The sequence below is a fragment of the Buceros rhinoceros genome, unplaced genomic scaffold, assembly GCF_000710305.1.
Source record: "Buceros rhinoceros silvestris isolate BGI_N320 unplaced genomic scaffold, ASM71030v1 scaffold38517, whole genome shotgun sequence".
In the NCBI taxonomy this organism is placed as follows: domain Eukaryota; kingdom Metazoa; phylum Chordata; class Aves; order Bucerotiformes; family Bucerotidae; genus Buceros; species Buceros rhinoceros.
This window is the reverse complement of record NW_010423415.1, coordinates 1-17,710: the sequence shown is the minus strand read 5'-3', so window position 1 is coordinate 17,710 and position 17,710 is coordinate 1. Positions and strand designations below refer to the sequence as shown.

General features: G+C 39.3%; 2 protein-coding genes across 2 annotated transcripts; one reads left to right on the top strand and one right to left on the bottom strand.

Moving 5' to 3' along the window:
* Positions 1-229: 229 nt before the first annotated feature.
* GTPBP4 (GTP binding protein 4) lies at positions 230-10,404 on the top strand (the record flags this gene model as incomplete). Its single annotated transcript, XM_010140409.1, is given in 16 exon segments — positions 230-424; positions 1,685-1,788; positions 1,866-2,002; positions 2,619-2,719; positions 3,091-3,183; positions 3,680-3,871; positions 3,953-4,018; positions 4,716-4,805; positions 5,237-5,347; positions 5,619-5,696; positions 5,805-5,856; positions 6,438-6,538; positions 7,413-7,610; positions 8,399-8,464; positions 9,572-9,706; positions 10,219-10,404. Coding segments are annotated over 16 exon segments (1,872 nt in total), but the record flags the coding sequence as incomplete, so codon positions are not given.
* Positions 10,405-13,291: 2,887 nt separating this feature from the next.
* LOC104497190 (isopentenyl-diphosphate Delta-isomerase 1-like) lies at positions 13,292-17,425 on the bottom strand. Its single transcript, XM_010140408.1, is given in 5 exon segments — positions 13,292-13,781; positions 14,910-15,040; positions 16,107-16,199; positions 17,217-17,397; positions 17,399-17,425. Coding segments are annotated over 5 exon segments (750 nt in total). The 3' UTR covers positions 13,292-13,463.
* Positions 17,426-17,710: the final 285 nt, after the last annotated feature.

Below are 17,710 nucleotides of genomic sequence, written 5' to 3'. Positions count from 1 at the left end.
ATGTGCCCCCCCCCAGGCTGGGGGCCTTCTCCCCGAGCCGCTGCTGTGGCAGGCGTGGAGGGGAGGCCAGCCCTCGGTTAACTGGAAATGAAAACCGGACACGGGATGCACAAACTGCTTGTTACTGCCTGGAGGTGGGAACCTCTTCTAAAACATATGTTGCAAACCATCTGTGGCGTGGCTGCTCTGCGTGCTCCTCCACCGAAATAAAATCTATGCCTTTGTATTATTAATCATGTTCCCTTGATTGCAGGACTTCATAGATTTGACATTGTCAAAGACTCAGCGGAAGACCCCAACTGTCATTCATAAACATTATCAAATCCATCGGATTCGACACTTTTACATGCGAAAAGTCAAATATACTCAACAAAATTACCATGATAGACTCACTCAGATTTTGACAGATTTCCCCAAATTAGATGTAAGTGTTTTGTCATTTGATCATAAAGGAACTTTGCTTTCACAGCATCAGGAATACTTCAACAGTGTATTGGTTTCAATTGAGTTTATTTTGGCTGGAGCAACATCTTGCTTATTCACTGTGTAGAGGATTTTGACAGATTTCAGGTAATTTTTACTGGGAGTAATTTTAGGTAAACTTGTTCTGCAAAAATAGTATTTTCCAACTCATAAAGGAAATCTAAATTGGACCTGTGGATGGCCATTGAAGGATGGGGTTTACAGGGTTTTAGCCAACTAAACATATTTGCCAGAAGTTGCTGTTGAATGAAGGGAGAGAAGGTGTGGGGTTTTCTAAGGATATTGTGTCTGTTTATTTCTTTTTTGTCTATGCACTTGTAAATTGTGCTTGTGGTTAGTCTTCCCTAGAAAATATTTGCAGTAGGAAATATCCAAAGATATCACCTTGCTTCCCATCTTCAGTTCTTCAGAAGTTACTTTGACAACATAAACATTATTCTTGGCCCCCTAAAGGATGGTATTGGAAACACGCTGAGATAAGGTGCACGTAGTCCTGACTTCCCCAAAACTGTAGCTGGATCCATTTCTCTTTTTTTATAGGCAGTTTTCTGCTCATGCTGAAATTGTTGATTCTGTTTTTTCCTGACATTTTTATATCCAGGGAGTATTACTGCAGAATTCCCACAAATGTCTTCTGTGTTTTGTTGATCATCCCATGATGAAATTTCTGCAAATAAGTAGCTGAAATATTTTGTTTAAAACAATTTGAACTGAAGATGCTGCTTCCTTGGAAAGCTGAAGAATTTATTTGGGCATTGAAGAAACCTTGCTTATCGAGTCGCATACAGAATTTAATCTAGCCCTTAAATAAAGGGAGGAAGTGATCTTGGTGCTGTGTTTCTGGTATAGTGTGAATTTGCTTTTAGAAACTACTCCCGCGGGCTTCTTGGAGTTGCTAATTTTTAAAAAAGAGCCTTTCAGAGCTGCAATATGAAGTATTACAATGCAATGCAAAAGATGAACTGGAAGCTCCGTATGAATGAGTCCAGGATGTGTTTGCAGAAGAAATTCAAAGTGATTTATGCATTTAATGACCGAGTAGATTATTTTTCTTGTGTAAGATATTGAGGACAGTTTGACTCGTGTTGTCACTTACGTTGTTTTACTGGAGAAGAAAAAAGAACTTACATAGTTGCCAGTAAATAGTCATCTTAAGGAAGGAAAATATTAGACTTCAATTTATTTTATGCTTTTGTTTTAGGATATCCATCCTTTTTATGCAGATTTGATGAACGTTCTCTATGACAAAGACCATTACAAGCTGGCTTTGGGACAGATTAATATTGCCAAGAATCTGATTGACAAGTAAGGGGCATTAATTTCTTCGATTTTGTTCCTGCCCAGATGATCGTTGGCTAAATTCTTCTTTCTTGTCTCCACAGCGTGGCTAAAGACTATGTGCGGCTGATGAAATACGGTGATTCCCTTTACCGCTGCAAACAGCTGAAACGTGCTGCTCTGGGACGGATGTGCACAATTATCAAAAGGCAGAAACAAAGCTTGGAATATTTGGAGCAAGGTTTGTGTTATAAATGCACTAGAATAAGGTGTGAGAATAGGTTATAAAATTTATTCTTATACTTTAAACAGGTAGAAGAATGTGTTTAATACATGATAGAGACAGAGGAAACAAGGTTTCAAAATCCCCAAATACTTAGAATTTCTTTTTTAACTGAACAGTTTTGTCTTTGAAAATACTTCACATTTTATGATATTACCAACAGTTACAAAACTTTTTTCTTGCTTAGAAGTCACAGCCATGCTTTTATTTATTGTTATTTTCACTAACATATTTGGAAAATAATTCTAAATGTTTTCCAAACATGACTCATGAGTGCAGGTTTATTATTCCTTCAGGTTATGTTGCCTGATTTGATGGGGTCATTCTAGCTCAAAGACAGAGGTCTTCATTTATTAAATATTTATTAATTTTCTGTTTGTGTTTTCCACAGGTAGGTAGGTAGATACCTGTGGAGTTTACAAACTATGACATGTTTTTATAAGTGATAAACCAAATTAAAATGTCAGAGGAGTTGTGGATTTGTATGCAAACAGTTAAGCACATGCATATTTATTCCATTTCAGCAAAACTTCTTATTATTGCAAATATTTATAAAATCTTTTCAACATTTCAGTGCGACAACACTTGTCTCGTTTGCCAACCATCGATCCCAATACACGAACTCTTCTGTTGTGTGGCTACCCAAATGTTGGAAAATCTAGCTTTATAAATAAGGTATTGGAATGCTTTTTTGAAACTATACTGAGATACCGTATAATTAAAATAAGATAACGTCTAAACAATTTGGTATCGTTACAGCACTGTGTGATGTGAATGGTAGCAAGTTCAAATGTGCGAGTAGAGATTGAAATTCCTGGAGGGATGAATGGAAAATCACGATAGGTTTCACTCTTAAAAATTATTCTTTTCCAAAATGCATATATCCTGTTAACGTATTTTCTGATAGAAAAATGCTTGCAGAGAAGCCGGAATAACCATTTTTTAGGATTTTTTTGTAGCAAAGAAATTGTATTACAGTTATGATTACACTGCTTGCAACCTCAGGAAATTTTCAGTAAATGTATGTGAATAAATATTGTTTTCAGGTTACAAGAGCAGATGTAGAAGTGCAGCCTTACGCTTTTACCACAAAATCTCTCTTTGTGGGACACATGGATTATAAGTATCTGCGCTGGCAAGTAAGAACTGTTACTATTTTGCATTTTCTGTGAAAAATTAACTGGTTATAATCTGGTTTGCCATTTTGCAATGTGAGTCTTGAAGAGACACACTATGTCTGAGAGCTGTGCAAGGTACAGTGTGCCAAATGAGGGCAGTAGTCAAAATCTGCCCTAAAAATGTTCATCTATGAGTGTGTTTCAATTTGCAGGAAGAATGGAAATGGAATTATTAACTAAAGCCAGCTCGCTTTTCATCACTGTCAAATTCTGGGCCAGGGCTTTCTCTGCTTTCGCAGTCCTTGGAGTGCTGGTTATTCTGAAAGCTCATTCTTCTCCCATTACTCCATTTTCACATTCTCAGTTTGGCTGAGTTTACAGTCTTACTTATGACTGAGAGGAAAGAATATTGCTGTCTTATTAAACAAGACAGTACAGACCAGAAGCCAAGCACATGTTCTAAAATAGTGTATTAATTATCCTGATCTAAGGCCTGACTTTGTTATGTTAATTTTAGGTAGTAGATACTCCTGGTATTTTGGATCATCCGTTGGAGGATAGGAACACCATCGAGATGCAGGCTATAACTGCGCTGGCACATCTTCGTGCTGCTGTGCTTTATGTGATGGATGTGTCTGAGCAGTGTGGGCATAGTCTGGAGGAGCAAGTAGAGCTCTTCAGAAATATTAAGCCACTGTTTGCTAACAAGGTAGGTTTGGTTTACATTAGTAATAAACGACAGGTTTTTGTAACGTGATAACTTGAATTATACTTTTTTTCTTTTTGTTAGCCACTTATAATTGTTGCAAACAAATGTGATGTGAAGAGGATTGTGGAGCTTCCGGAAGAGAATCAGGTTAGACTAATTCTCCCACCTCCTTCTGTCTTCTGACATTTAGAAAAATATGTGCAGCCGTTGTGGATGGCTGTCATTGCTCTTGGGCAAAAAGTTCTGTGTGATCGTTCCTTTATCTAACTGTAACAGGGTAATGGAAAGTAGCTTTACAGGTCATAACCCACATCTTTCTTAGGTAGTGTCTAATGTATATCGTTGTCTGAATATCGCAGATCAGAAAGCAAGTCCTTAGTGGTTTCAGAAATCTGTGACGCTGTGAGAGATTTGGAAGCAAGACTGACTAGCCTTGTTCAATAATCATTTCAGCGAGAGTTCAGAGACAGTGAGCACTAGGCTCAGAGGTGTTGCTGAACAATCGCAGTAGAAGGTCCCACTGAGCAACACATTGTGTATATGCAGGGCTAATTCTTTCGTATCTACAAGCTCAAGGACACGTAGAATTTCTATTACTCTTTTCTTCTTTCTGCCTTATGGGTCATTTATAGGTGCCTTTTAGAAAGGAGATATTTGCTTATAAAAAAGAAACAGATTAAATAGAACTGTAGCTGCAAAGTGTATCATCTTTTTAGAAACACTTTTTAATAAAATAGTAACAAGTTGCATATATTGATACTGGATTAAAATTTCTGTTCTTAATGTATCGGTATATTAAGAAATGGGCAGAATTTAATTCTTTGGGATAATGTTTCTATTTTAGAAAATATTTGAAGCTTTCCAAGCAGAAGGATTTTCTGTAATAGAGACAAGTACTCTAACGGAAGAAGGTGTAATGCAAGTTAAAACAGAGGTAAGTGTCTTTTCTGTCAGTTTCATTCCAAAGAGGTAACTTCTTTGTCTCCTTTGCAAGGATTTAGTCTCAGTTAAACTGTGTATTATAATGATAAACTGCAAGCATGTTATCCTTTATAGCCTGTTGGTCGCAAGTGGAAAATTAGGACATACAAATAGTTTTTTTTAAAAATTTGGTGATACTTTTCTGGGTCCTGTTGCTTTCTCTTACTCCCAGCTCATTGTGAATAAAAAAGAAAGGGTTGTTATGCATCTTCCCGTGATACTCTATATATAAAATAATACAGTGCTTTCTTGAGAGCTAGGGAGGGAGAGATTAGACAGAAGAAGAGATGTGAAGCTAGGTATTTGGGATTGAAAGCCTGCTGTGTCATTTGTTCTGTCAGGAAGGCTTCATTCCTTACCTAACATTGCCGTGTGCACTTGCAGGCTTGTGACAGACTGTTGGCCCATCGTGTTGACACTAAAATGAAAGGAAATAAAGTAAATGAAGTATTGAATAGATTACACTTGGCCATGCCCACCAAAAGGGATAACAAGGTAGGCTGTGTGTTTACACTTTTTAGTGTATTTCCTATTACTTCTTAAGTAGGGTAAGAATTCTGTTATCTTAACACAGGAACAGATTAATACAGTGAAATTTGCTTTATTTTTTTATCTATAACTGCCTTTACTGGTGGGAGAGCGAGCTTGGGATTTTCTGTGCTTTAGAAATACATTATTCTGTGATGGCCATTTATAGCACTATAAAAAATCTGATTCAGACTTTTCCACCTTTTTTTATTGGAGTGTGTTGTCACATTAATTTCAGGAGCGGCTGCCATTTATACCTGAGGGAGCAGTAGCACGTAAGAAACGCATGGAAGTAGACGCGCCGAGGAGGAAACTGGTAAGTGGCATCTCTTAATTAGGAAATCAGCAGGTGGATTTTAAATCTGCTATATTAGCCCATCAGTTTTAAATTAGATGGTATATAAAGCCATGTATGTTTTTGCAGGAGAGAGATCTTGAACTTGAAATGGGAGATGACTATGTTTTGGATCTTCAGAGTGAGTATTGCACAAGAATCAGTATTATTATTAATCAGTAAAGTTTGACTATTTCAGTCTTAAGGGAGAACACCTGAACCAGACCTCTTTCAACTAGTGCCACCATTTTGTTGCATACTATCTCTTACTTGTGTTCCAGAACTGGTGATCTTCAGTGACTGTTCCTTGTTCTGTAATGTCACTCCATTGTTTCTGATTTTAGAGTTACAGACTTGAAATGACTGGTCTAATGATTCCATTGTTTTTTTCCCTTCCATTTTACATTGCACTACCTCATTAATTCTTGATGCTTTCTTTGTTACGGAAGTCCCAGTATGACAGAGACTGCCTGTGTTCTGTTTCAGCTGGATATCTGCTGTGTATTATGGCTTGGCAGTGGATTGTGCCATTGTTGAGCAATATTTGGCAGTAGAAGGGAGGTCAGAAGTACTTGTGAATGTGCCAGAGATGCTACCAAATACTTGCCACTTAGGGATATGGCACTTTTTTTTAATTACTGTGATCTGAGTGTTATTTTCTGCCATTGAACATTCTTTGAAATTATTTTTGTCTCTTCATTTAACTTCTGTTACATTTTTAAGAATACTGGGACTTAATGAATTCATCTGAAAAATATGATAAGATACCAGAGATATGGGAAGGTCATAATATACTTGACTACATTGATCCGGATATAATGAGAGTGAGTTTTCCACTATTCTTTCTACATATTTCTTGCCTCTTTATCCCTTTATTTGCTTAGTGTAAATAACTGTATTTGTAGATTAAAACCAGTATGTCATGAAAACAAATACTTTTCCATTGTATGCGCTTGCCAAGGGAAAAGATGCTGTGTTCTGAATGACCAAGGACAGAATTTCAGAAGAATGGCACATTGCTTTACCTTGTGAACATGAGGTTTTCAGAAGTTGTATTTCTTTGTTCTTTGACTACAGTCAGAGGAATGTAGCTATCAAACTTTTATGTATTATTAAGAATATGAAATTCCCCCTGCCCGCCCCCATTGTGTTTACTGGAGTGTGATGTTAAAGGAAATGCACTGAATTCGAAATCAGTAACTTTTTTTTTTAATGCAAAAAGCACTATTCTTACTCCTTGCTGGTTGCTAAGGAGCCTGCCGGTTATGCAGTTGGGCTCGTCTGAATTGCTGGTGTTCCAGACTCACACTAGATGTAGAAAGAGAAGGTTATTTTCAGAGCACATTTCCAGAAACAGCACAGGTAGCACAGTTCACAGTGTAGTACCTCTGCATTCCCGCAGCGGGCAGCTTCGGGACAGTCACACAAATACAGCAAAACCGTAATGCAAGGTGATCAAAGAGGTCTGCATAGTAGCCATAGATTCTCAGTAACCTATGAACCCATAGTTCACAGTAATCTGTCTCACCAGCTGCGTGAAGTATGGTTGGAGGGGTCGTTATCAAGTAGTGTCGTTCCTTCTTTGAAGGGTCTGCATACTGTCATGGCCCTGGGCCATGCAAAAATGGAATGTTGAGGATTGTAAGTCAAGCATTTTATTAGTATCTTGATGTTCATTTCATCTCTTCCAAATCTCAGAAACTGGAAGAATTAGAGAAAGAGGAAGAGCTTAGAGAAGCTGCTGGAGAATATGACAGTGAACCAGAAAGTGAAGATGAAGAAATGATGGAAATCCGACAGTTGGCCCAACAGATCCGAGAAAAGAAGAAACTGAAAATCCTGCAGTCAAAGGAGAAAGATACTCGAGGTCCGAGGATGCCTAGAACAGCTAAAAAGGTAAGTGTAGAACTTACGCTGTAACAAAATCTTGCTGGTGTATAGTAACTTTACATAAGCCACTGCTGGTTAGTGGAACTGGTAATTTTTTTTGTTTGCGACACAAGTGAGTCTTCTGTAAAATACCATATGTATTGCAGAAAAAGTATCGAAGAATACAGTTCGACTTGTTTAATTTGGTTGCTGTACTGTATATTGTTATTACTGTTGTGGGTGGTTGGTTGGTGGTTTTAAATTCATATAATTAGGAGAATTAAGTATTACGTAAAATCACAGTAATGTAAAATTTGTTATGGGGCCCTTGCTACGCTGGCAAAGATTGTACGTTCCTTTTTAGAAGCTCAGTATCGCTCTTTCTAGTGTCAGAATCTCTTGTGAACAGACCAGGACAATTGCAAAAGTAATAAACTGGTAAGTGGACATTTTGAGAAAATGAATGTAGCTGGTTTTGCGGCTGGTATTTCTTACTTTGCCCGAAGTGTGTGCCTCTGGGGAGGGAAGGGAACAGTTCTGACTGGAGTACCTCTCTTTGTCACCTTCCCCGCAAAAAGGCAAACTATTTGCAAGATCTTTAGGGAATGCTGGGACATGGCAATCCTGTGAGGGAAGGATTTATGGGTGAAGAGAATGGAATTGCAACAAACGCGAAGTTTGTGTCTGCTTGTGGGATGTGCCAGAAGAATAAATATGTAGTGAATGTAATGGACTTATGTTGGTATGTTAAGACAAGAAATAAGGTAGAACCATTCTTTTTTGAAAGAAACATGTTTTCTTAACTGTCTTTACAGGTCCAGCGGAAAGTGCTAGAGAAAGAAATGACTGATCTTGGACTCGACATGACCAATAAAGATGATGTAAGTTTTTGCTAATTTAACTCAATGTTTATCTAAAAGAGATCCATTTCATTACATGCTTAATTTTTTTGAGCACGTTTGAAGTGCATATTACAGTTGGCATGAGAGAGAGGTGGGATCTGTCAAAAGAGAAAATGGGAAACCCAGATGAGGCAGTTGATACTGGAATTTTTGAGTGACATGATCAAAATGTTGGGCAGGGGGAAAAAGTAAACTAATGTCTATCAAGAATCACATTTATCTGTGCACCGCTCTCTGTTAGAATGCTTTGGGAATTTGCGAGGGATTCAATAACAGGGTTTGGTGAAACATGCTGATTTTCAAGCCTGCTTTGTTGGATGAGACACTACCATGTCAGAAATAGTAATGACAGGCCAGCCTTATCTTTTTACAGTTCATTAATTCTGGGGTTGCAGTTGAAGGAGGACAGCTGGCATTTTTAGATGTAAGGCAGCTAAAGTACTTCAAACATAGATAGGCCTTTGGGAGACATCTCATTTTATCAGAAATTAAATCCATTTTGTACATCAAATCCAGCAGTATTATGGCTATCTAGATTTTGAAACCTGAAATTATTTAACTGAAGGAGCAGTTAGGATGCAAGGAATGTCAACAGTACACATCTGAATTATGTTTTTCAGACCTCACATGCCAAGTTGATTTAGGAGCGATCTCAGTGAGGAGGAATTTAATACTTATGCTGTAGGGTGATAAGTTGTCATGTCTGAAAGTATTTAGGGCTTTGTCCTGTAAACAAGACACTAATCAGGAGAGGTTTTTATAGTGCTTTTTTGCTGTGGCAAAACTGCTGCAGCATTGCTATCCATTAATTTGTCTGTGTCTTCTTATCCATTACTTATGAATCTTCTCGGAAAGAAAAAAACAGAAGACTGGAGTTAATAATTGTGTAAAGAATATGCTAATGTTCACCAAAATCTGACTATTACTGTAGGACTGAGAGTTGACAAGGTCTTCACATTACTATGGAATAACCAACATAATGTGTCAGAGCAGCCCACTCCCTGCTTTTTTGTCTAATTAGAAATGGAGCACATCTGAGCTGATCGTTTCTGTTTTTAATGATGAAAGTGATGTTTCAAATTCCAGGCACATTATGCGAGAAGGTCCCGTAGTGTTACAAGGAAGCGTAAACGTGACGAGTCTGAAACCCCTAGATCGCTGGCACGCAGTCGCAGCTCCTCTCGCACACCACGGGATGTTTCTGGTCTTCGTGATGAAAAGGTTTGTCATTTACCTTTACAGCAGTTCCAGCAGTGTGATTGTACTTAAGCCAGCTTCTGGGAAGCTTTGTACTAGGCTGGCTGTGGTGGTCCAGAGTTCATCTCTCTGCAGCTTCAGCTTCTGTTCGCTTGAACTGTCTATACTGCAGAAATAACTAGTTCATTCGAACAAATAAGACATAACACCACAGACCAAGAAAGTACATTTTAAATTTTTGTCTTTAAATGCAAGTACAAAGGAAGACTTGTACAGACGATGGAGTTCCACCTGCAGTTAAGTCAGGAATTCCAGGAACATGCAATCATACTGCTGGCATTCTGGAAAAAAGAGTGTTTCACTAAGGAGGGTTAGTGTCACTTGCAGTGATGCTGTTCCGGAGTTGCAGGTGGTGACGTATGTTGGGTGTTACTTAATGTTCTTGTTAAAATCATTTGTCTCAGTGGTTTAGTAAAAGGTAAAGCTAGTTACCCAAATTACTGAGGAAGTTACTTTTCACGTTTGTTTTTAAATAGATGGTGAAGAAGGTCAAGACTATGGCAAAGAAAGCTCAAAAGAAAATGAATCGCCTGGGCAAGAGAGGAGAGTCGGACAGACACATATTTGACTTGAAGCCAAAACATCTGCTGGCTGGAAAGAGAAAATCTGGTAAAACACAGAGAAGATAAGCAGTCTTCTGAATTAAAACTAATTAAAACTAAGTTTATGAAAACTTATTTCTAGTCCTGTTTTCCTTTTTAGACAGAGTGAGTTTTAAAAGTATGTGGTTTATGTTGGTTGTTAAGATACCTGAAGCTCGGAGAGGGAAGTTTTGATACATCTGTCTTGCAGTTCTAACACCATTAGAAATTTGTCGATTCCAGTAGCAGAAACCATTTTGAAATAGACACAAAAAATACTTACTCTATTTTCATAGACCTGACTTTCAAGTAGCAGTAAAGCATTTAAAGTTCTATGTAAAACTCTATTTTAAAATGAGGTTAAATCTGGAAATGTGAAGTTGTTAATGAAGTTACCACCAGATGAAAAATGCACAACCTCCTAAGGTACTGCGTCAGTCAGGTTCCCTTTTCCCTGTGCAGATTACCTCCTTGATGTATAGGAAGAGATGGGTTTGTGTTGCAGGTGAGGGTTGGAATTGGTGGGACAGTAATGGGAGACTAACAAGTACTGCACAAAGAGCGTGTTCGTGCACAGAACCACTTTTGAATGAACGGGAGAGAGATTGCCAATTTATGAAACTAAATGGTGACCAGAGCTGGAGGAATTACCACGGATTTAGTACTGACCTGCCATCTGTAATAACCGAGAACAGCATGGGCAGGGAGGGTTACAGCTTACAGCTTCTGATGTTTCAGATATGTAAAAAACCAGCATCGGACTGAAATTTTGTCCTGAGTGCCTGTCAGCTATGCCACTGTCCTCCTCTGCTTAGCAGGGTACTTTTTCTTCAGAAGCTGATAGACAAAAATTGTCTGTTCAAGGCAAAATATAGTGTCAAATGTCAAATACCCCCTTGTCATCCCTAGTCAGTCAAGAACAAGGTAGGAATTACCTAGAGGTGAGTAAAATCGTGCCTTATAAACTGTTGCCTGAACAGTACACTTAAAATGCACAGTCTTAAAGAGTAAACTGGAATAAAATGAAATATGCATGTTAAAAACAAACAAAAACCCAAGAAGATATTGGGGAAGAATCCTTAAATTACTGGGGTTTTTTTAACTGCTTTTAATACAGCAGGGTAAGAACAGTGTTCAGACGTCAGTTTCAGCATATTGGAGCAGTATGTGTAAATCCGTATTGTTTCCCTCATCTCATTAGTCTAATAAATTTGGTATTAAAAACATACTGTAATGCTGCAGAAAAGTTCAGTGTCAAGAAAAACTTCAATGTCAAAAATACACGGGATTTTGAAGAACTGTTCATCAAAACTTCACTTTCAGCTCCCTTATGCACAGGGTTTCTACTTCAGGATGCGCTGTCGCCTTTTGCTCCAAGATGGCCACTTGAATTAGAAAAGTAGAAGAACTTTGCTAAAATAAATTTATGCCTTGCTACCCCCTCCACCCGCCATCATACTGTTCCAGGGGTGTTTAATAAATCTGCTGTTATTTATAGCATAGTAGTGTCAGACGTTATTCCCCAGGTGGCTCAAAGTCTGGAAAGAAAACAATAGTCCAGGGTTTCAGATTAGGTATTTTAATCATAATCTATCTTTAAGATCATTTTTTATTTATAAAGTATTTTAAGAATTCAAGTGTTGAAAAGTAGCCTACTCTATTAGGTAGCATGCCTGACTGCACTGAATTCAGGAGAGCTGTTACAGTGTATCACTATTCCCTCACTCATTGTTTGCTCCAAGACAATACATCAGTTCAGGTCAACAGACAGCAAACCCGGTTCTAAAACCTCTTGAGTGTTCAATCACTGGAGATGCTGGCACATAGCTTCAGCGCTGCAGTCACCACTGGGATAGGAAACATGTTAACCACGGGGAAAAGACAGTTTTACCTTGAAACCAGACATAGCTGAGTTACAACCAGGTCTACATCCAAGAAGCCACATGAGCAACACCCTGTTTCATCAGGACACCTCTGGGAGAAGTTAACTTAGATCTAGGTTGGCTAGTCTTGCCAAGAAAAGAAATCACAATTAAGCTTTTCGGGGTGGAGGAAGTACTTTAATTCAAATAGAGATACCCTTGATTATTATTTGTCTTATTAAGTAAAAGCCTCCTATTTAATCCTTGTTCCTAGCAACTGATGGCAAGATCAAAAAGGATTAGCTCTTGCACTCTGCTAGTGTTTCTAATTAACTGAAATTAAGACCTACAGTAAGCCTAGAAATTGTCAGTCTTCAATTTTGGACTTCAAGGGCTTTGAGTTTTCCAGGACTTAGACTATTACAGCAGATGTTGCAGGAAAAAAACCTGTATCAAGCCTTTGTTTTCCAGATGGTAAAGAAGAACCATTAATACGTTGTGAGTCTCCAAAGACAGGCCCCTTCCTATACTAGATAGGTACCGTTTACATTTGGTGTAATTGACCATTATTCTTCATCTAGAGATGTCCAGTACTTGGACATTCAGTACTAATCAGAAAAGGGTGGTGGGGAAAACCAATCCAACCCAACCCCCAAAGTTCATTATCTAAAGCTGTGACACATACTGCAGCAGGTCAAAGTGAAACTCAGCCCACACTGACAATCCCTGTACTTAAGCTTCTATAGGCTTGGTTAATTGTAGAGTACGCTGGCTGAAGAGATTTGCTTTTCTGCAATTAAAATTGTCCTGATTGTTTTTTCTCCAGGCAACCAGTCTTCTCAACATCAGTGCAGAGCTCAAAACTCAGGTGTAATGACTGTTTTAGAAGGTGTAGTCATGTCCAGCTGGGAACATACCAGCACTACCCAATGAGGTGCCCAAACTGCCATGCCCCGTTTGTCCTTATGCAAAGAAGAACAGCAGAGCGGGCACACACAGGCTGAGAATCTCTTATATCACACCAGGTAACAGAGAAAGGTGAACCCAGATTTACTGTTACCCATTCTACAGGAGATTAAGCCTAACGCATCCACAAGGAACAGAGCTGGGGGGGAAGAGGAGGTGAAGAGAGAAGAAAAAACACTGGCTATAGCCATGTCTCGTATGAAGTTATTGGTTAAATGTGCTCCATGTGACCTATTTTCTGCACTCAAGTTCCCATCGTGTTAATTATGCAGCACATCACTGCTAGCCTGCAGCATCTTCTACCCCAGCTTTTTACATTCGGTGTATATTTTCATGATCAACAAATTTGTTCAAATGAGGTAAGTTATCCCACCACTTAAAAAGAAAAGTCTCTGCGATTAGCTTAAACCATGGAGTAATCTTAACTTCATTCTTGGAGGCCTTGTCCAAGAGTTGTTTCAATTCTTTCTGCGTCACATAGCAATGGCTTTGGATCTCGTTAGGGTCAGGATTCAGCGTTACGTCCTTCTGTACAAATAAGATATAATCTATCTCATGTTCACCCCAGATCCCATCAGACTTGGCCTTGTAGTGAATTCGTGTCAGATAGGACATTTCTTCCGGAGTTACCTACAACCAAAACACTTGTCAGAACTGGTGCCAAACCAGACCAATTCCACTGCTAGTCCTTACAGTACAATCACCAGCTATTACCCCCTTCCTTAAAAAGTATTTCCCCCCATCCCGAGTGTACAATCGCAACGTACTTGGTCACAAAGAATTACTATGAAAAAATGTTTATTGCCCTTTGATGACACGAACTCCACAGCATTTCTCTAGTCAGACGCGCCCTATGATATTTTGAGTGGATTTCTTCTATACAGTAAGTTTTAAAGAATGTTTACTTACTGAAGCGCTGATGAACACCAACACTCGCACCTGTCCCTTACCTCCCAAGGAGAAGACCTGACGCCTGCTTAAAGCCAAGGTCAGAACTGTGTAGTGACAGACCACCCACAACCCTGATCTACCAGGGATCTGGGCAAGTTGCAGAACAGGTAATTAATCCTGGGAAAAACCTAACAGTGTTTTTTTTCCAGCAGCACGTGCTCCTGCCGTGCCCCATGACGCAAACGTAATCAGTTACAAAACACACAGAGATTTCAACCACAAGCACAATCCAGCCAGCTTCACCCTGCCCTCTGTGCGCTCCCAAACTGACACCAGAAGGGAAGGTACGAGAAGTGGTGTGTGATACTCTGGAAGAAACACCCAGTGCCCAGGCCACCCTATCTCCCCCAGGAAGCCTGGGACTGCAGAGGCACTTGTACATTGTTGCTGGCAGCAGCTCATAGCCACATTCTCTGGGAGCACTGGTTGTACGGAACACATGCAGCTCTCTGCTGTCAGCCTGGAGCAAGGATGGCACGCTGCCCTCCCCTGAGCAAGCAGGCCAGCTCACCCAGCTGGAAGAGTGTAGGCACCTAGAGCCAGACCTGAGGACACGCAATCCTTTGTTACAGAGTGATTTACTCTTTGGCTCATGCTTCGTTTCAGCAGCGGATACTCTACAATGCCACTCAGTGATACCAACTTTTGAGACTCTGGAATACAGATGAAGAAGTCTCAAATTAAGTTCTCTACATCTCTAAAGTTAAATTAATTTTTAGATTTCAGGCTGACCCTGTCTGCCAGATGCAGTTAGCCTGTAAACTGGGAAGCACTGGTATGAATTCCTGTTTCCCCCTCTCCCTTCACCTGCTCCATGGGAATTCCCAACTCCGCTTTCAGTCGTCTCTGTGCTGCTCTCCGAACACCGATGGCATTATTCTCTTCCAGTTCGAGCGGATGACTCAGAGGATGACTGCAACAAGTGTTGGTAAAACAGCCTGCAAGAAGTTTGTGTCGGTACATTTTTGACATGCATAACACATTCAAAAAAACAAAACAAAAAACCACCCCAAACCCGCAGAGACATAGGACAGTTATTCAACACATCAGAGCTTTGTTTTTAGAAAAGGGTCAGAGAGGAAGGAGCATATTTTCATCTCTATTTTTGTTTCCATATTTTCCACTAAGATTTGGCTATACTGAGCACTATGTTGTACATCAGTGTTTCGGTACATGAAGACGTGCACTCTCATAACCAAGATAGCATCTACTTAGAGAAACAGTTTGGTAAGCGCTTGTTTATCCCGCAAACACTAATTACAATGATTTTGCAACAGAATATTGAAAATACTCCCAGAGCTTCAAGACCAGTTAACGATAAGGACATAAGAAGTTTATACTTGTGTTTAAAGACCAGGCCCTCTTTATTCTCCACGTATATTCTATATTACTTATCAGTAATGAGGAGTAACTGTGATTGGCCAACCTTTCATCTGTAAGAGTCAAGCTCAAAAGCTTCTAAGAGTCAGATTACCTACAAACTACACTTAAGCATTTTGATTAGATAGTGGTCAATGGAAAAAAAATATCCCAAAAGATTCCCTCCGAAGTAAAAAAGGTCTTTCTTCCCTGAGCTGAAGTAGGTTAGACACACTTGAAGTTATTTTCCATCCGAAATTCTGAAACAGACAGCTTTATTCTTCCTCCAGCATGGCTCATCTCAGCTAAGTTTCTTTCATTCCACTTCGTTATTCCACTTGTGCTTCACCTCCACTAAATAGGTCTTGCAGCAGAGGAGGTACACAACGCAATAACAACACAAACAGGCTCAAACATATCAGGGAACACTCACTTCCCAAGAACACGTAAACAATAAGCTACTGTTCCCAGCATCTAACTTCATCCATGAGATAAGTACATCTCGAACTCTTAAAAGTGTCTCCTCATCAAAGAGTGAATCCTAAAACCCCAGAATGAGTTACACTGCAAAATTAGACTGGCACATTTTAAAAATACTGATGAAAATAAAACATTTTTATAAATACAATGTATTTCAGTACCAACCTGGAAATGTAATTTTTGCATTTGACCTCTGCTGCAGCAACAGTTTATTTTCTGTATTAAATAAGAAAACACTGAAAGCTCGGTGCAGTAAACCTAAAAAACAAAACAAACCCAAAGAGAGCTATTTAAGAGAAAAAAAAAAACATAGGAAGACAGAGTTTAAGGGCTTAGAATGCCCTCATTTTTGGGTAACTTGAATTTAAAATCCATACATGTTAACAAGTAAGGATTTGATACCTCCAGAATTCCTATTTAGGCTCCTCTGTCAGCTTATGCATGCTGACATATGTCAGCACCGCAAAACACGAAATTGGAAAATTGCTAATAACAACAATGCAACAGAGGAGTTCCACTGAACTGGGTCAGTTCACCATTCTGAACATGCACATCTGAGCAACCTTCTAAAGAGGGCTCAACATTCATAAAGTTACTGTCAGAGGTGAATCAAAAACCCCTAAAAATTGTATGGAATTTGAAGAAGCCTCAGGAATTGCAAAGTACAAATTTCCTCAAAAACAGTACAACTGCTGTTTTCTGGAACTTCTAGGTTTGGTGTTCCCCGCTCTTCAGAAAGATGTCTCCCCTTGTACAGGAAAGGAGGTCACACACTATTGTTGAGAGATTCATCAACCTGACCAACCTCAAATAAAACCCACCGTCATTTAGAATGAGAATAAAAAAACCCTTTCCTAATAGCAGTATTTGAAGTAGAATTCTGTGTGAATTTCTTAAAAATCAAAGTTGCTTCTACCTGAAGAGAACTCAGCAAAGCAGCAAGGGGCATTCTTTAGAAAAAGCTACATAGAATCAGGTATCTACTACAGAAAAATATTTTGTCACCAAAATGGGATTCGAACGTATTTATCAAGACACACAGCTTGTATCTGCATTCATGCATTTCTCTCCTTTGCTACTGTCTCAAAGTGTGCATTATCCTACTCTGTGGTATTTTTAAAATTAGTATGCTGGGGAGGAGGGAGCTGTAGGGAACTACTTGGTCTGGTTTGATCAACACCCACCTGAGATTAAGGTTTTAATTTAATCATGATTCTATCTCCGAAAATATTCAATCAACATAAACGGCTAAATTAGAATGTACACAAGCGGTACCTTTATCAATGTTTTCATTCAAGTGGCAGTTTTTCTTGGTATCTGCTCCAATATTATTATCATTTTCATCGGTAAGGATGCACATCTCTGCCAAGAGCTGCACCTGCTGCTCATCCAGGTGATCTGTGTTTACTTCAGGCATCGTGAGGGTAGCACACGGTCTGCTGAGAACAATAACAAAAAGAAGAGTCACGCAGTAGTAACAACATCTGTAAGGTTCTGGGCAGAGCGTGAGAAATGACCAAACAGCTAGGTTCTCTGACACGGCGTAAATTGTGCACCAGCTGTATTTTGGGGTTTTACATGCTTTTAGATTTCTGAAATTTCCTATCCACGATACAAATCACATCGCAGCATTCGGTAGATGCCTAAAAGATTTCTTTTTTTGTTCCTCTGAAAGCCCATGCAGCAGCTGCTGCAGGACAGCTGTGCCAAACGCAACACGCCGACAGGCTGGGAGCACAGGCAACCCAGCTCCAAATGTCACCCACAGC